This window comes from Hemitrygon akajei, chromosome 6, assembly GCF_048418815.1.
Source record: "Hemitrygon akajei chromosome 6, sHemAka1.3, whole genome shotgun sequence".
Lineage (NCBI taxonomy): Eukaryota > Metazoa > Chordata > Chondrichthyes > Myliobatiformes > Dasyatidae > Hemitrygon > Hemitrygon akajei.
Genome location: NC_133129.1, coordinates 120,597,653 through 120,617,696, shown reverse-complemented (window position 1 = coordinate 120,617,696; position 20,044 = coordinate 120,597,653). Strand labels below are relative to the sequence as shown.

The following is a 20,044-nucleotide window of genomic DNA, read 5'->3' as shown; positions in this document are numbered from 1 at the left end:
ATCACGTCACATGCTGCTGTTCCTTCAAGTGGGTCTAACATCCTTATCAACAGAAGTTTGGGATTCCCCTCACCAGAGATTTCAAGTCAGAGGGTCACCAACACCTTCGGTTAGGGATAAGTGTTGGGCTTTGCCAGCAATGCCCAGATCCTGAAGAGTGAATGAAAATCATCTTTGCTATGCTGCGCTACCCACAGGTGTTGGAAGAGTGGGTTTCCTTGGGGATCAAGGAGTTAATCCTTGTGTGGAATTGGCCACGTGAATCCTGCTCATCTGTATTCACCAAGGAGAAGGACGTGGAAGATAGTGAGTTGGGGGAGGGGCACACTGATGTGAGTGTGAAGAAACGTGTAAGGTCCAATAAATCCTCAGGGCAATTGAGATCTCTCCCAGGCTGCTATGGGAAGCAAGAAGCTGGCTGGGCTCGGATGGAGAGTTTGTATATGTTTTTCATAAACTTATATTACTTAACAAAATTCCACACATGCATTTTGAAACTGATTTGCGAATGATATGCCAATTAATGTAATTTGTAATGTGTGGTAGTTTACTGTATTGACAGATGTATACATCAGTACTGCTGGATCTCTCCATGTTTCCTGAGCTGGAGTGCTTATTTCAGAGTGACTAATTGTTGAAGAATTTACCATGATTTATTGCATTTTACTGTAAGAGAATTTTGTCGCCAAATTACTGTAAGAAACTTAACTCTGTTAGGGAATGGAAATAAAGACACAGACCTCGATATAAGGTTAACCCTTTAATATGACTCTGTCAATGTCAGGTTACATCTTAAATTTATACAGTAAATTATGGGCAATAGCCAACAGCTAAACGTACTTGGTCAGCGATTACAAGAAACTCTTAATAGGTGTCAGCAAGTCTATCAGTGTTCCCGTGTAGTACACCAATTAGAACTGCATGTCCACATTCATTTCCCCTTTTAGACAGACAGCCTGTAGGTCACTTTGTTTCTCAGACAAAGGTCAGCAATACCTCATTATTGGCATGACCTATTGTTAGCTAGCACAAGCAAGACAGAGTCTGCCTCTTATGCTGTCACCCTCATGACCCAAGTCTTGGGCAAAGTCAAGCTTGACAACAAAATTTAATTCAAAGTTTTACTTTCTTCTTAATTCTCTTCCACACTAATACATTCAGACAGTGTAGCGGGGTATTCAAGGCAATGAGGAAATCCATGTTGCTTCCATCCAGAGAGACAATCCTCTTAACAATTAGTTAAGAACTTCTCATATATCCATAATGCTTGATGAGATTACTGTCTAATTCCCTTGAGCAAAACTCTGCCAATTACTGGTCTCAAACCTCTCCTTTACTTGAAACTGTCTCTCCTTGCTGTCGTTTAATGTGCACCAATCTTCCTGATTTACTACTTCCATTCCCTTCACTATCTTGGGCACCTCAAGATGATCAGCTGGTAAGAATGTGAGAAGTCCAAAGTTTCTTTGCTCTTTCCTTGCATTCTAAGGCGGTGGTGTCATGGACTAGGAGTTTCGTGAGGCTCGTCTTGTGCCCTGGTGAATGGAGCTGGGTGGAGTATGGGTGCAATTTGACTGGGGCATTGTACCTCTTAAGAACTAAGTTGCATTTATATGGGACAGGGTATCATAGAAGAATGGTCAGTGTCAGGTTTAATATCACTGGCATACAGTATGTCATGAAATTTGTCTCTGTTGGAACTAGGGAACCTGGCTGTTAATTTGTTCATATCAAGATCCCACAATGAGAAAATGCCCAGGTGATCTAACTTAATGACGCTGGATCAATATGGTGTATCAGTACAGTATATCAGCATTTTAGGGGTGTCACAATAGCATTGCGCGATGCTATTACAACTCAGGGTGTCGGAGTTCAGAGTTCAATTCCTGTGTAGTTTGTATGTTCTCTCCGTGACCGTGTGGGTTTCCTCCCACAGTCCAAAGACATACTGGTTAGTAAGGAGAGGTCACTTGGTCACTGCAAGTTGTCCTGTGATTAGGCTAGGTTAAATAGGAGGGTTGCTGGGTGGCGAGGCTCGTTATGCTGGCAAGGTCTGTTCTGCACTGGAACTCCAAATAAATGAAATTTGAAAATATTTCTGAGGGAAAAAAATCAGGAAATATTGAGAGGGCTTAATGAAGCAGGCAGTATTTGAGAGTGAAACAGTGTTAATGTTAACTCAGCGTGATGACCTTAAGCTTGAAAAAGCTCAAAATTAAGTACGATTAGTATAGAAGAAGGGTGTGTGTGTGTTTGTTTGCAAGTATCTACGTTGTTGCTCATGTGTACTTGTGTACGTGTGTACAGTAATTCTGATGGAATGGGCTGCCGGCGATGGTGGTGGAGGTTGATACAATAGAGTCTTTTAAGAGACTCCTGGATAGGTATAGGGAGCTTAGAAAAACAGAGGGCTATGGGAAACCCTAGGTAATTTCTAAAGTAAGTACGCGTTCAGCACACCATGGTAAGCTGAAGGGCCTGTATTGTTCTGTAGTTTTTCTATGTTTCTATGTTTAAATGTTATCGATCTGAAATGTTAACTCCTCCCACGGATGATGCCTGACCAGCTATGTAGCCCCACTATTTTCTGTTTCTATTTCATACTTTTATTGATGATATAGTTCAAGACATTGGTCATGTTGGTCCCTGATCTGCCCTGACTGCTGGATCCACGGATGCAGTAGGTAGTTCATGGATTCTGTGCATTAAGTATCTTCTGGCTCTGCCCCCCTTCGCCTTCCTGTGTTAAATTCCATCTGCTTTTGTTTCATCAGCTTATGCCTGTTAACCATTTTGTTTCCTTTTAGAATCAACTGTCTTCTAGCAGCACAACATCCAAATATTTATCTAACTTTCTATAAGTCTCTGAATTTGAAGCACTGGTGGAAGTTAAAACTGTAATGATCCCCGGCGGTCGAGAGGGAAGTTGGGAGCATCTTTCCTCACCATTTACAGATTGTGTTGTTCGGAGACAAGTGAGGCAATAGAATCAATGTAAATGGTTCAGTTTTCATTCTGTGTTTAAACAAAAACACAAGTTTTTCACAAAGCAACTTCCAACTTTTTGGAACTGATACTGCCCATACTCTGTCCTCACACTCTCCAGCCCAGTCCTACTCTGCCCCACCTCTACCCCTTTCCCCAACTCCCATCTATTCCACATTACACAACACTTACTCCCAACATTGAGACACTGAATCTGAGCCGACTGATCTGGAGCTGATCACCCATCCTCCAGCCATCTCACCTCGAGGAGAGGTGAGGCTAATTTTGCCAGCGTGCAGCAGGTCACGCCTACCCAGCCCTGCCCAGCAATGCGTTTTAGCCCCATCTTGCACTCGTTGGATTTACTCTAGTCAAATCAGAACACATAAAGGGCTCAAAAACCTGGATCTGGTCTCTAAAATGGGCTCATTCTTTGACAATTCAAATTAACTGCCACCACAACACCTAAAACAAAAAATGGGAGCCAAACGTAGCTCACTTGCACCACTTACAATTAAACTCTGATGCTCAGAGCTAGCTCACAATGCTGGGTTGTGTGATCCTTAAAGCTAGCCTGTAATGCCTAAAGCAAGCTTGCAATGCATGAAGCTAGTCTGCAATATTTAAAGTTAGAGTACAATACTTAAAGCAAGCCTGTAACAGTTAAAGCAACACACGCAAAATGCTGGAGGAACTCAGCAGGCCAGGCAGCATCTTTGGAAAAGAGTAAACAGTTGACGTTTCAGGCTGAGATCTTTAATCGGGATTCTTAGCAGTTAAAGAGAGCTTTTGATGTTTAAAGCTAGCCTGCACAATTAAAGCTGGCCTGAACCCCCTAACCTGTCACCATGAGGAAGCAGTTCTCCTTGCTGCACCTTTGTGCTAAGAATTTCAAAGCAAAGGATTGGAGGTGATCATGGAGATGAGAGGCAGGTTGTGAGCTTGTGCGTGGCTACAGGACGGAGGGGTGCTTTAGCACCACATATCCTGTGGTTTTCTAGAGGCTGCCTTTGAGAACTGGCAAAGAATTCAGAACCTCCTATTATGGTTGGCAAGAGATTCAGGGTTAGGAATTCTGACTGCAAATCCATCTGTGGAATATCACGGCCCCTCGTTTGAACAAAAGCAACTCAGCAGAGTGTGTGCTGGAGACTGATACCTGCGCCTGTCCCTCTTGTTTTCAGTATGCTCCTCCTCTCCCTGCTTACATGACGGGAAGTGTCTCCAGCTTGGACCAGTCAGCTATCAGTGTGCCTGTCTTGCTGGGTATACTGGCAGATGGTGTGAAAACAGTGAGTATTAAAGTTTCTACCAGTTTTAGTCAATACTGTAGGCACATCATACTCAGAGTCCTTCTGTATACCAGCTGCCTGAATGTATGGAAGATAGACTGTAGTCCTTCATTTGGACTGACAGGACAACTCTCTTACTGACCTGCAGTTGTTCTTTGACACACTGGAATTTGAATGATGTAAAGGCTGGATACTCTTAATAGGTCGAGCAACAACCAGGAGAAGAGAATCAAAGTTAAGTGTTTCCCATCTGTGATCTATCAGTTTCTTTCTCCAAACGTGCTCTCTGTTCTGCTGAGTACTTACAGTGTTTTCCATTTCAGTTTGGATTTCTAGCATCTACAGCAGTTTTTTTTTACCTGGTCCATTTTATTTTGATCCTGATGCACCCCTAGGGGCTGTCTGGTTGTCAGTCCCTGCTCCTGTCACACACTGGCATCAGGATAATCTGCTCAGCCAAGGTGGGTGATTTGGACAGGGAGGGGCGAGGTGGCAAATGTTAAGCTGACAAGGACTTCATAATGGCTGAGAATATCAAACAACATATCAGACACAGTGTTTCTCACCTGAAATGGAAAATACCCGGTGATTTCCCTGCGCCCTACGACATTGAGTCAGACAGTATGCACAGACCCTTTGGCCCACATAGTAACTACTGACCATCTGAAGCTCCCACTTACATTAATTTTGCCCTGATCCAGTTTTATTCTCCTGTGTTCACATTAGAGTCATGGAGCAGTGAAACAAGCTCTTTTGCCCAACTTCACCATGCTGACCATAGCATCCTCCCTGGTAGTCCAAGTTGGCCCAGAACTGTCTAAGCTCCTCCACTCCATGTACCTATATAAATGTTGTAAATTGTATCTGCATCAAAGACTTCCATGGCATCTCACTCACTACTCTCTATGTCATGAAGTTGGCGCTCCATTCTCTTTAAAATCTCTGTGACTTCCAATTTTGGACACTCCAACCCTGGAGAAAAGACTATGGCCCTCTACCTTAGCCAAACTCCTCAAGATTTAATAAACTTTGGTATCACCTCTCATTCTCCTGTGCTCCAAGTAATGAAGATTCGGTGTGGCCAGGCTCTCCCTATAACTCAGGCCCTTTAGTTTGGCAGTATTATTTTAGATCTTTTCTGCACCCTCTCCAGCTTGATGATGTCTTTTTGACCAAACCACACAACACTCCAAGCACAGCCTCACCAATAACGTATAACTTTTGTGTGATGTCCTTACTTCTAAATTCAATGCCCTCACCGGGGAAGGGCAACATGCTAAACCTTCACCATCCAGTCTACCTGTGTAACTGCTTTCGGAGAACTCTACGCATGCTCCCAGGTCCCTCTGACAACATTTGTCAGTGGCCTGACATTCAGTGAATAGGTACTATCCTAGTTTGAGCATCCAAAATGCATCACTTTACAATTGCCTGAGTTGAAATCCATTTGCCTTTCCTCAGCCCATCTTCTTACATTCTAGGTGAGGAGCAAAATCTTTGGGGACATTAATGTGAATATGACAATTTACAGTGAACAATTAGCCTAACCTCCACAGTCTATGGAATATAAAGAAACTGGAACATTTGGAGGAAACCCGTACAGTCACGGGAAGAACATGCAAACTCGATAGAGACAGGACCTGAGGTGAAAGTTGAACCCAGTAGATGGTTCTAGGGTAAAGCCTGGATGGGAGGTCTTTGGTTATGGGGAGAGATCGGGCAGGCTGGACTTGTTTTCCCTGGTAGAAAGGAAGCTGAAAAATGTCTTGAAAGAAGTATATAAGATTATGAGAGGCATGGATAGGATAGATAGTCAAAATCTTTTTCCCATGGTAGGGGTGATGAAAGCAAGAGGGCACAGTTTTAATGAGAGAGATCAGAGTTTTTAAAGTTACTTGAGGGATAGGTTTTACACAGAGAGTGTTTGATATGTAGAATGTACAGGCAAAATCAGATTTAATAACGATATTTAGGCAGGCAATGCTTTTACGGTGTAAAAGGGCACAGTGCTGAGGTGGGGAAATTGGATTAATGTGGATGAGATGGGCTGAAGACCCTGCTTCTGGGCTGTATGACTCTATGTTGGAGGCCAGAAGGGGAAGAGAAACTCAGTACTAATGTATTATGAGTCCAATGGCACCGTGTGCAAGATGTGAAGTAATGCAAAAGTCATAACATTTGTGATTTTTCCTAATGGAAGCAAAACACTGCAATTGCTGGAAATCCGAAAGAGAAACAGAAAATGCTGTAACTCTTAGCAGGTCAGACAGTATCTGTGGAGAGAGATTCCTGTTACCCGAGGTTCCATGTCCCATCCCCCTCCCTGTTGGACTTATAACCAGCCATTGTGTACTTGTGGTTACAAGTCAAAACATTCTTTCCATATCTCCCTTGCCCATCTTGTCAGTTTTAATAATCATCCTCCACTTTTAAGCAAAAGTGTTCTGAGCTGTTTGATCTTTCCTCGCTGATGTAACACCTCTGTTTTGGCGTAATCCTTTTAACGTTTATGAGTCTTCTTCAGTACTTCAATGCTCTTATTTCTGACGTGCCAGTGGACCTAGGCATTGTAAGGGGAGCTTGATGAAGATTCTTTAGACATGCAACACAACTTCCCATTGAATTCAATTTAAGCAGAAAAGAACTGAAGAATCTGGTTTAAAATTTAATTACCTTACTAACCTACAATGCTGCACCTATTAGTAGAATAGTGATTTTCCTAGATTCCTTTCCTTTTATATATTTCTTCCCGCTGCCTTGGGAGATCAGCCAACATAATCAGCCCCCCTCACCCCGATCTTCTGTCCTCTCTCCCCTCCTGTCAGGCAGAAGATGAGAACATGTGCCACTAGACTCACAGGCTGCTTCTTGTGTTTGCAGCTTCTCTACCACTGGATGGAACAGCCCCTTACATGTGAAAGATGAACTCTTGATCTCCAGTCTAACTCATTGTGGTCATTGCGTTTAATTTGTCTGCCTGCACTGCACTTTCTCTTTAGCCGTAACATAATGTTCTGCATCACCTTTTGTGTTTTCTACTTTGATGTAATTACATACGGAACAAAACAAAATCCTTTAACTTTATCTCAGTACATGTGACAGTAATAAACCAATAGCAATACCTTATCTTGTGAGGTATAGATTTCCTCTGAGACTCCACCACCTGACATTTATCAACATGAGCCTTCATTTGTCTTAGCAAGTTAGTCTGAACGTTTCCTGATGCCTTGTGTGTGCTCCTTTTACTACCGAGTTTTTTAAAATTTCAGTTTGAATAATGGTACTGAACATTGGGGAATGCAGTTGGCTACCTACCGCCAATCTTAAAGATTCTCCTTTACCTCTTTATTTCCCTTTATTTGGCTGAGTTATTCTCTAATCAGGCTCTTGGCTTGTATGTACTTGCCCAGCATTTCATTCTGTGTTTGACATGTAGCTGACAGAGCTAATCATTACCTTTATCTGTCTGTACGTGGGCTAATTTTGGTTCTACAACAGAGAGCCTTTTCAAAAGTGAATGGAGACTTCTTACAATGCATTTTCTGTAACTACCCCAGATGTTTACTGCAAAAGCCCCATTTGTAATGGCAAGAGTACCCAAGTAGTTCACACAGCCAGTGAAGCTCAGCAACTGGTCTGGGATATCCCATTCACGAGGGTTGTTCCTCATCACTTTGCCAGATTCACTGAGTGCTGATTGGAGAGAACTTTTGCTCCATTAGGAATGACTCCGGAAGTCTGGAACCTGGGATTTTCCCAGTGGGGGCTCCAGGAGCTGTCCAGACTTGTGGTTACAAGGACTGTGCTCCTGTTAAGTATCCAGTAGGCTGTTAATTGTTCTTAAAAATTTGCATGATTGCAGGATTTGTTAAATGTCTGTAGTAAAGTGAGTTTATCAACTATGTGACCTGTCAGTGGTGATATGTAGGAATCCAGTGGCCCCGGTCAATGGGACGGTGGAAGGGGACGACTTCCGATTTGGCTCCCAGGTCTACTTCGGCTGTGATGCGGATTTCCACTTGATTGGAAGTAGTGTTGTCACTTGTCAGCTGGATGGGAACTGGAGCGCCACTGCGCCACATTGTGGTAAGGTTCTTCAACGTGCCGTGCGTGGGGACGTAGGTTCTGCAGTTCCGCGTGAGCCAGGGGCTGCTGCCTAGATGGCAGATACCTCCAGCAGTTCAAGTGACACCTCACATTGATGGGTGTTGTTCTATAATTACTATGACAGCTCACAGAATATTATTATCAAGTAACTGCCTCCTCTGAGAATGGTCTCAGGTATCTTGCTCTGATTAGATTATCCCAGAGTCAGGAATCAGTTCTGAGTCCACGCCTTTTACATAACAAATGGCTACTTGTTTGAGAATGGTCTCCGATTTAGCAGATCATTACCTGAAGCTTCCTTTGTCCACATTCAGTTGCTCTGATTAGATTATCCAAGAGCAAAAAACAGTTCACAGTCCACAAAATGGGGGGAAACAAGGCAACTGTTTCCCCTGTCCTTCATTAGACTGTGGTTTCTTCTGGAAAACACTTGGAATGGGTGTGAAGTCTGATGAGGAAAGGTTGGGCAAGCTCCCTCTGGAGTTCAGAAGAATGGGGGAGATTAATTATATTACACCCTTAAAGGTCTTAACGGGTGGATGTGTAAAAGGTTTTCCTCTTGTGGGAGAACCCAGAATTATGGGACAGTGCTTAAAAATAAGATGGAGATAAGGTGAACGTTTATCTCTCAGACCTTCCCCAGTCTTTGTAAATCTGTTTTTCGAAGGGCAGTGAGAACTGAGACATTGAATATTCTCAATAAACAAAAAGGTTAAGGATAACTGTGGACAGCTGGAAATGCGGAGTTGAGGTTGCAATCAGCTGCAGCTCATAAAGCCATGGGATTGGCTTGATGGGTCTACTGCTGTTCCCAACTGGCTTCGGATATGACTGGATTTTTCCAGTCCACACGTGCTCCCCAGAGCCACTGCCTTTCCTGTCCATTATTTCAGAAATTGTACAGGAATCAAATGAAACCAAGGTCTGTGTACCCAGGATAAATGAAGGCCGTGATCCTTGTGGTCACGCAGCACTCAGTGGATGGGGTGGTGTTTCTGCTGGGCTGCTCTGGAGGAGTCCGGTGGATATTGGTAGAACTGGTGAAAAAATAATTCTTATTCCACTGTGTGTCACTCTTCCTCGCGCCCTCGCCACCTGCTGTGCACTGAGTAGCTGAGGTGTGAGAGGAGGAGGAGGGGAAGGGGAGGGAACGGCCAGGTGGTTTGTGAACTTTTCATACCAGTGCCATGCCAGTAAACCGCAGCTTTCCTCTATTATCACAGTGTCACACACTACCCTCTCCCCTATCAATGGACATCTGCTTGGTGGCAATGTACATACAGTTGAAGAGAAAGCAAACCCAAACAGCATTGAAACTTGCCATTAAACGAATTCAACAAATGAAATAACACTCAGCTGATCACCCTTGTCTCATTGTGACTGCCTTTGTGTCCTGCAGCTGTGTTGAAGTTCTACCAGTTGTAGCATGGCTGGTCATTTCACCTTCTTGTTATTTAGTCTCTTGTGATGGGAAATGATGTCACGATGGGTGTTGGTGGCAGCGTAGTGAGGGTGCCTAGGGTTTGGGGTTAGGGGCATTAGTGCTGGAAGGTAAGGACCATAAAATTACACTGTCTGGGGTTTGTCAATTAGAAGGATCGGGGGATAAGGGAGTGAACTGGATGTAGTTGGCATCGTATTCTGTCACTATAGCCCACTTCGGGAGGCACAGTATTACCAACAGGGGGCAGGTGAGCTCTGACTCCTCCATTCCAGTGGTTCCAATTTCTACATGCTCTCCTACAAAAGACCACAGGAATACAGAAGGATTAGACCATTTGGCCCATTGAGTCATTCTATCATGGCTGATTTTATTTTTTCTCTCAGCCCCATTCTCCTGCTTTCTCCCTTTAACTGTAACCCCCATACCAATCAAGAACCTAATGGTCTCCACCGTAAACACACCCACTCACTTGGCTTCTGGCAATGAATTTCACAGATAGTCACCATCTTCCGGCAAGGAATTCCTCCTGATCTCTGGTTTAAATGGCTGTCTCTTTATCCCGCGGCTGTGTCCCCATATTCCAGGTGTTTGTACCAATGGAAACATCCTCTCCATGCCCACTCTATCCAGCCCTTTTGGGGTATAGATTTCAGTGAGGCTCCCCCTTCCCACTGAAATGAATGTTTTACGCATCAGTGAAGGTTGAAACGAATCAGGGGTTCTGTGCTTTCTGCTTCCCTCCTGCTTTTCAACCCCATCCTTGCTGTTTGTTGCTCACAGCCAGAGGTACCTGGGTGAATTTTCAGAGTGGCATACTTTGGTCTGACAGTGCCATTTCCACGTGTCTAGCGCTGAAGTAGTAACATGATGATGAACTTTGCACACTTTTGTCTCCAACACACTGTGTTCTGCCTGACACAGATCTATATTCTCTTGGTCAGACATTCCAGATTCAGTAGTGACTCCTGATTAGGCACACTGGGCCATCCAAAATGACATCCACAATGATCAAATACCATTTTGGCTCGAGACTGCACTGAGTACCTTCTTGGTAAACTCACTAGCAGCACGTTCACCAGAGATATCCGGACGTCACAGGCCATGGTGGCTAATTGCATAGATACAGAATGAATCTTCACGGCCCAGCTGATCTCAGCTGATTAAGAGCTGCTGAATCAGTGTGGAGGGAGTGAAGGAGCCCCGAGAGTCAACAGCTTCTGGGCGACTTCTTTTGGCCATGGTTCCGATTCCACGTGTATTCTACTGCTTCCCGTAGCTGTTTTTAAGGTTCCTGTATCTTTGACCCACCTTGGAGTGGGGAATCGTAGTGGTAGGTTATTGGTCTAGCAGTAAGGCATTCTGGACTATTGATCCAGAGACGTGAGTTCAAATCCCACTATAACAGATAAGGAATCTGACCTCCATGAAATAAACCCACATCAAAAAGAAGCAGGACACTGCCCAAGCTAGAATCTAGAGTGATGAACAATTGGCTGGAGGAGCCCACTGCGTCAGGCATTATCGCTGGTGGAGTGGAATTGCCTGCGTTTGGTTGGTACGCTGCATCAGGACAGGCTGGCTTTGCTGCAGCAGACTGTCTGTTTAAAAAAAGGATCTAGTTCCAGTTTTGGAAACCATGGAACCAAATGTTTTGCTGTAATAACTCATCTGGCTTCCTACTGGACTTTGGAGAAGTTCCTCTGCTGCCTTTCCGCGGTATGCATTATAAAACAGCCATCCACGTGCTCGACCCAGGGGAACGGAAAAGTGCTGGCAATATGAGTGAGTAAAAATCCCTTCGTTCTCATGCTTCTGCTTCTCAAGATTATGACAAAGGCCTGGACCTTTAAGCTGACAAAGCAGCAGACACCAAGAAACCTGATACACAGCATTCTAAAATTCCCTCAGGGCAGAACAGGAACAAGGAGTCTTACTTTAATTTGTTCGTGATTATCTTTATCATATTTCATGTGTCACTATCCCTGACACTGGATACAGTCCGAGTGTGTGTACCCAGGCTGCACATTGGAGACCGTAGTTATATCATAATCATACATCGCAGAGACTGGCTGTTAAATCCATTCACTTGATACTTACTGTTCCTTAAGCTGCTGGCGTCTAGGGCAGCAATAAAGGTCCTCCACCTCTGGAGGTCCAGACACAGATACAAAAGGATTCTTCATTGCTGTTTCCATAACTTTTGTTTTGACCTGTCATTGTTGTTATTCCCAAGCTGAACCCCCCAAACCTGGAGGACCGCTCTTAGTCTGGCCTTTACGCTTTTACCTGTTTGGCTTGGGTGACCCTACCAAGTGCCCTGACTCCAGACAACCGGCCATTGAGGCACGTGAGTTTCCAAACCCTACGACAAGGTGTGGTCCTCCTGGAGGGTCCTCTTCATGCCAACCATCCATCACCCATTTACTCAAATCCAATTTCATAATTGGCTCACTGTGTAAAACCTACCCTGCCTGGCCCGCCCAGTGTGCAACACCTCACAATCGTCTGCATTAAATTCCATCGTCCATTTTTCAGTCCACTTTTCCAGATCTTGCTGTAAGCTTTGATAGTCTTCCTTTCTGTCCCATTCACTCCTTACCTTGGTTGCATCTGTATAGTTGCTGATCCAGTTTACCACATTATCATCCAGACCATTGATATAGATGATAAACAACGATGGACCCAGCACTGATTCCCGTGACATTCCACTCATCACATGCCTCCAGTTAGTGAGGCAACAATCCACTACCACTCTCTGGTTTCTCCCACAAAGCCAATCTTGAATGCCAAGCGTAGCGACTAAAACTTCTTGACCAGCCACCCAAGCGAGACCTTGTCAAAGGCCTTGCTAAAGTCCATGTAAATACAGATGCAAGAAGTCCATTTAAGATCTCCCCCCATCTCTTTGGGCTTCATGCATAGATGATCACTCTGATCTTCCAGAGGACCAATTTTGTCCCCTGCTATCCTTTTGCTTTTAATATATCTGTAGAACCCCTTAAGATTTTCCTTCATCTTGTCTGATAGAGAAAGCTCCTGCATGCATTTACCCTATCTACACTCCTATGGCTCATGGTAATACGAAATAGGAAGGGTAGAAGAGCACTTGGCCCCTTTGTGCCCTTTCTCCTATCTAACATAACATGGCTGATTTTCACTTCTGCACCACTTTCCTGCATTAAATCAATACTGGTTGATTCACTTATTTTATGGTATATCCCAGTGGATAGACAGAGTCAGTCCTGTACAAATGCACCATATTCTTTTACAGTTCATTATCTTTCTTCCCAGTACAAGTGTCTGTTGCATCTATACAAAAGGTCCACTATTAAGAGATTGCCCACAGCCTCGAGTCCTCTGCGCAATTAAGTCGTCTTTTTCCCCCACTACGTTACTTTGATCTTTAGTTCCAGAGAGCAGGCGCTGTGCTGACCCCGGTGCACCGATCAACGGGCATCGACGAGTTCTCCCAGGGAGCGGGTACCTGCAGCAGGGCTACGCTACCGTGGGGACCATCGTGGAGTTCACCTGCAACTCTTCCTTTGCTCTGAGTGGGAGTCCGCAGGCAAGCTGTCAGCGGGACGGGACGTGGTCAGCGAAGCAGGCGACCTGTGGGAAAGGTAATGCCACAACACCCTTCCATGGTCAAAAATACCCGATCCCTCTTCCACTTTCAGTGTGGATATCTCGAGTACCAGACTGTTCTGTGATAAACCTCAGTCGCCTGTAACAAAAATATTTTGTTTTTCCTGTTTCAGCAGCAAGAGGCATTCACAAACATAGGAGGCACTTCGTATGTGTTAAATGTAATAAGAAATTACTAGAGTCATAAAATACAGAAAGAAAGCAGAATACTTAATACAATGAAAGACAAGGACAGAATCAACCAATCAATAATCTGAATCATATAATTCCAGAGGGAACATGCAGTGTGCAATAGCCTCTTCCACAGTCTCCCACTCCCCCTCCCCTCCCCTCTCCCCTTCTCCCTCTCCTTCTCTTAATGCTGGTCCCAACCCAGGATTCTGATTTGCACAAAGCTGCCCCCTTTATACCCTTCAAAAACTGAACATAACTCTTATCCCAGTTGCTTTTTCATCCCCCTCTGGTACCAGCCTGCACTGTCTTATTTCCTTGCCTGGGCATGTATCAGAAAAACAAAGTCACCAGGTGTGCAAAAAGGCATTCCTTCACTGGTGTCTGATCTCAGGAGCGTGCATCCAAGCATATCTTCAAGGTATTCCCACATTCCAAGCTGTCCTTTTTTTGCCTTACAACCACCAATTTGAGTTACTCAGTGGCAAAGGAGTCCACTCATTCCTCTAGGCCATTCTGATCCAGGCTTTGCTAGGTCCAGTTCAGTCTACCTTGGGCTTTCACTCAGAATCAGCTTTATTACCACCGTCTTATACGATGTGAAACTTGTTTTGCAGCAGCACTACAGTGCAAAGACATAAATTACTATAAATTACAAAATAAATAAATATCACAAGAAAAGGGATAATGAGGGTGTGCTTATGGGTTCATGGGCTGATTTACCCCAGTGTTTAGATGTTCTTTGGAAGGTATACTGCAATTCAAATGCGAAGGTTTAGTGTAGGATTACTAATAAGAGGGTGCTTGGTAGTCAGCATGGAGTCAGTGGGCTGAAGGGTCTGTTTCTGTTCATTTTGACTTCAGATTAAATGATGAAAGTTTTGCCAACTATCATCGCTTTATTTCACTTCAAACTTCTGTTCCAGAGAGGAAGCATTGTGCCATTCCTGGTGCACCACTGAATGGTCATTGGAGGATTCTCCCAGGTAGTGGCCACCTGCTCCATGGCTATGCCACCTTGGGCACCGTTGTGCAGTTCACCTGCAATTATTCGTTTGTTCTGAGGGGCAGTCCGCAGGCAAGGTGTCAACAGGATGGGACATGGTCAGAAAAGCTGCCAACCTGCAGGAAAGGTAATGCAGAGGGTAATTACACCCGGCTCCTTGATTTAACATGAGTGTATTAACTTTGTACTTGCTTCTGTTGGAAGCTCCTGAGTACTTACACTGGTGTCCCATGACTCTTTACAACATAAAGAAGATATATTAACTTTGGAGGCAGACAAAAGAGATTCATTAGACTTGGATTATCAAATTATCAGCAGCTGAAGAAATTAGATCTGTATTCTTCAGAGTTTAGAAGTATGAAAACTGACCTTACTAAAATATGTGAGATGCTGAGGGGACATGTCAGAATAGATGTCATATATTTCCATGAGTGGTGCAGCTGGCATGTGGGGGTATAGTTACAAGAAAAAGGGGCAGGTGTCATAGCTGGACGAGTGGAGGTAGTGGGGATAAGCTACCAATACCTATTAAATGCTCTCAATGATGTGCATCTCCAATAGCCTATGACAACCAAGGCCAGCTCCTGGCCTCCACATGTGGCTTAGCTACTAAACCAGGTGGAACTGTTTCTACTGACCAGAGAAGGGGCAAAGATGGTTTACTGGTGCCTTGAAACCAATTGTTTTGGGCAGATGGAGCTCGTCAGCCGTGGTTGGCAGCTCATCTAGAAGAAGGATAACTCATCTCAACCTTCTGCTACCTTGTGGCTATACCCACTCATGAGGAAGGATTGGGGAATAAACCCAAAGGAAAAGGATATGGAGGACCAGGAGGTCAATGCTGACTGTGTAAATATGTTAGGGCATTTAGAGGGCAAGAAGGAGGGAAGTGCTGGTCCTCCTAATAAGTATTAAAGTGGATGTCCCCAGAGCCTGATGGAATTTACCCCAGTTATTGAAGGTGGCAAGAGACAAGATTACAGGGTTTTTGACCACTATCTTTGTGTCCTCTTTAGCCACAAGCGAGGTCCTGGGGGACTGGCCAGTGGCTAATGTTGTATCTCTTTTTAAGAAGGAAAAAAGGGAAAATCCTTGGAACTATAGACCACCGTGTTTCTCATCAATAGTAGGGAAATTACTGGGAAAAATTCTTAGGGATAGGATATATGAGCATTTGGAAACGTATGGCCTAATTAGGGAGACCCAGCATGGCATTGTGTTTGGCAAGTAGTCCCTTACCAACTTAATTGAATTTTTTGACAAGGTAATGAGAGACATTGGTGAGGGTAGGGTAGTGGATGTTGTCTACATGAATTTTAGTAAGGCATTTGACAAAGTCCCTCTTGGGAGGCTAGTCTAGAAGATTAAGATGGTGGATCCACGGTGGATTGGCTATTTGGACCTGAATATATAAGACAGTTGGTACTGGAGGTCTGTAATTAGTGGTGCTCTACCGGGATCTGTGCTGGGACATCAGCTGTTTGTGATGTATATAAATGACCTGGATGAAAATGTAGATGGGTGGGTTAGTAAGTTTGTGGATGATACCAAGATTGGTGGAGTTGTGGAGAGTGTATGAGACTGGCAAAGAATACAGTGCAATATAGATCAGTTGTAGATATGGGCAGAGAAATGGCAGGTGGAGTTTAACCCAGGTAAATGTGAGGTGTTGCACCTCGGTAGCAAAAATGCAAGAAAACAGTACACTGTTAAGGACAAGATCTTGTCCAGAGAGTTCTTGATCCAAGTTCGTAGCTCTTTGAAAGTGGCTACACTAGTCAATAAGGCTTATAGTATGCTTGCTATTATTAGTCAAGACATTGAGTCAAAAGTGAAGAGGTTATGTTGCAACTTTATAAAACTCTGGTTCAGCCACATTTGAAGTACTGCATACAGTTCTGGTTGCCCCACTGTAGGAAGGATGTTGAGGCTTTGGAGAGAGTGCAGAAGAGGTTTACCAGGATGCTGCCTGGTTTAGAGGGCACGAGCTATCACGATAGGCTGAATAAACTTGGGTTGTTTTCTCCGGAGTTGCAGAGACTGAGGGGAGATCTGATAGAGGTTTATAAGATTATGAGAGGCATTGATAGAGTAGACAGGGAGTATCTTTTTCCCAGTGTTGAAATATCTAATACATGCTTTGAAGGTAAGAGGGGTGTAGGTTCTAAGAGGATGTGAGGGATACGTTTTTTTTCACACAGGATGCCTGGAATGGGGGTAGAGGCAAATACATCAGAAGTTTTTAAGAGACGGGTGGTGTAGTAGCATCAACACTGGACCTGGAGGCGGATAGTCCTGAGTTTGAATCCAGCTGGGTCCTAACCTGGGCAGCAGCAGTATCTATCTGGAAGAAAGGCCTGGCAATCTACTTCCGTATCCTGCCACAAAAACCCTCGTCATCGTCGTGGCTATCCCTCGAGGTCGAGGATGATGGTCTTCGCTCCATTTCCACAGAGCGAAGACGCCTGTGAGTGTATTTGTTTAACGTGTAGCTGATATTGCACTCCAAGAAGCACACGATACTTCACAAATCAAGCAACTGATTCCAATGGCATGGAAACCATGACGATTGGAGCTGATGGATTTGTTGCAGCCTTCATCCGCCTTCACAGCCATTGAGTTTGAAGTAACCTTGTCCACCTGTTCCACCACTGAGCTCTTCGTTGGATTGTTCTCTGTCAGGGACCTCACCCTCGACCTTACCGCCACGGGTGACCCTACCAGGAGCATAGCTCCAGATGGTATCGCTCTCGGGATGTCAGGACCACACACATTTCTCCACCATGACAAGGTGACAATCCACGGAGAAGCACAGAAACCCTATGGACAACTAAACTATCGATAGTGTCACCATGAGTCGACGACAATATATATGTGTGTGTTGTTCCTACTTTCTTCTGCCTACTTGTAGAGGAAGGCTGCTGTGACCAGTGGAAGGCTAGTAGACCACAAAGCACAAATTTAACATTTTGCAGAAGATACGGGAGGATGTGATGAAATTTCTCTCGCATAGAGAGTACTTGTGATTTAACATTAATTGCCTGTAATTGAGGTAGAATCTAGGTGCTTTCTATGAGTTCACAGGAGGATGTAATTTGCAGGGATACAGGGAAGGAGCAGGGAAAGTGGGACCAAGGTGATTATCTGCTAGGACCCAGCACTGATTTAATGGGCTGATTGGCCTCTCTCCCCACTGAAATTCTCTGATTCCATAATGTGTGTATTTCCTGTCGTCAATCAGCTCTTGATGCTGTAAAGGTATTTCACAATGTCCAAGACACAAGGAGCGTGATGGAAAACTCTCCACCGGTCTGGATAGTGTAATCACCAGAGGCGGTGTGGCGTGGCATACTGACTCCCCCTCTGTTCACTGAAGATGTTCAACACTCTCCAGGACGCTGCAGAATCTGGATCTACAGCTACTGGCTGAGAAATGGCAGGTGGTGTTTAATCCGGGCAATTGTGAAGTATTGCACTTTGGGAGGTCACACGCAAGGGAAAATGCACAATTCATGGCAGAACCCTTAACAAAGGGATCGTGGAGTCATAGTCCAGCTTCCTGAAAGTGGTAACATAAATAGTAGTGAAGAAGGTATGCTTACCTTCATTGGTCGGGATATTGTGCATAACAGGAAGGAAATTCTGTTGCAGCTATATAATAATTTGATTTGTCCACACTAGTGAAATTCTGGTCGCCCCATTACAAGAAAGAGGGTGTAGAAGAGTTTTTCCAGAATGCTGCTGAATGCATTAAGACGAGAGGCTGGCAAACTTGATTAGTTTTTGCTGGTACACTCAGGTCTGAGGGGAGACTTGGCAGAGATTTATAACGTTATGAGAGTCAGAAGCTTATTTTACACAGTTATCATCATCACCATGTACCGCGTTGTATGATGTGGACGGTCATGGTCTCACAACTGTGATTGTTCTTGGCAAATTTTCTACAGAAGTGGTTTGCCATTGCCTTCTTCTGGGCCGTGTCTTTACAAGACGGGTGACCCCAGCCACTGTCAATACTCTTCAGAGATTGTCTGCCTGGCATCAGTGGTCACATAACCAGGGCTTGTGATATACACTGGCTGCTCATACAACCATCCACCACCTGCTCCCATGGCTTCATGTGACCCTGATTGGCAGTGGAGGGGGCTAAGCAGGCCTTACACCCTGCCCAAGGATGATCTGCAGACTAGTGGAGGGAAGGGGTGCCTTACACCTCCTTTGGTAGAGATGTATCTCTACTCCGCAACCCCAATTGTATAGCGTGTATTTAAGGTGAGAGGCATAATTTACAGGAGAGGAGACGTGTGCAGTATATTCTCTTTACATAGAGTGCTGAATGCCTGAAACAGTCTGCAGGGGAGTAACGTGAGCAGATATGAGAGTGGCATTGAAGGGGTTTTTAGAGAAATGCATGAATATGTAAGAAATGGGGGGATATTGATCATGTGCAGGCAGAAGAGATTTGGTTTAAATTGCCATTCTGTTCAGTACAAACCTGGTGGATTGATGGACCTATTCTGTATTCCCTAAAGCTGCTCATTGGTTGGTGCTCCAACAACCATCTTCATCATCGACTCCTTCACCCTCCGCTAGTGTTGGCAGTGTGAACCAGCTACAAAATACCACGTCAGCTACTTGCCCAAGCTATTCCTACAGCCACTGCCAAAGGTGTGGCCTCTACCAGCCACCTGGACAAGGGCAGTGGGAAAAGAAGCTCGGTCACCTGCAGTCGGAGTAGCCTGGGCAAATATCTGCCGTCACACACCATCCTGCCCTGGAACTGTATCGCCAGTCTTTCATTGTCATCGGGTCTCCCTCCCCAGCAGCACCTTCACCAGGTCTATAGTAATTCAAAAAACATCTTCACCTTCTCAAGGGCAATGATTCATCGGCTATAAATTCTGGCCTTAAAGGTGATGTTCACATTCTGGAAGTGCATCATGAAGAAATCTCTAACCAATTTGATCTACTATTGCCATAAACGTCAAACATGAAGAGTTCAGGATGAAGATATCTATGGATATTTGACTGTCAGAAAGAGGCTCCCATCCAGGATGTTTTTAAAGATGAATGCAGCTGATGTTAAATGAAAACTAGGCAAGTTGGTGCTCACATTCCTGTTAGGTTTCCACCCAGATGAAACTGTTGTTTACATTCCTAACCTCGGGTAAGGTCTGTGTGGAATTTGCATGTTCTTTCTACGAACATGTGGCTCTCTGGTTTCCTCCCACATCTCAAAGGTGTGGAGGTTGTTAAGCTAACTGGCCACTGTTTATTGCCTCCAGTGGGTAGGTGAGGGGTGGAATCTGGGGAACAGTGAATAGGGATGTGTGGAAAATAAGAGTGGCTTTAATGCAGGGTTAGAATAAATGGGTGAACATAAGAAGATAAGAA

The 20,044-nt window shown here is 44.5% G+C and overlaps 1 protein-coding gene across 2 annotated transcripts in view; it reads left to right on the top strand.

Moving 5' to 3' along the window:
• LOC140729420 (inactive serine protease PAMR1-like) overlaps nucleotides 1-20,044 on the top strand; it is a 176,612-nt gene that overhangs the window by 134,152 nt on the left and 22,416 nt on the right. The window contains exons 6-9 of one of the 2 annotated variants that reach the window (XM_073049137.1): nucleotides 4,170-4,277; nucleotides 8,193-8,363; nucleotides 13,236-13,448; nucleotides 14,571-14,777. In XM_073049137.1, coding sequence (XP_072905238.1) covers nucleotides 4,170-4,277; nucleotides 8,193-8,363; nucleotides 13,236-13,448; nucleotides 14,571-14,777 — 699 coding nt within the window. The remainder of the gene's footprint in view (nucleotides 1-4,169; nucleotides 4,278-8,192; nucleotides 8,364-13,235; nucleotides 13,449-14,570; nucleotides 14,778-20,044) is intronic. The other variant, XM_073049139.1, reaches the window with a different exon arrangement.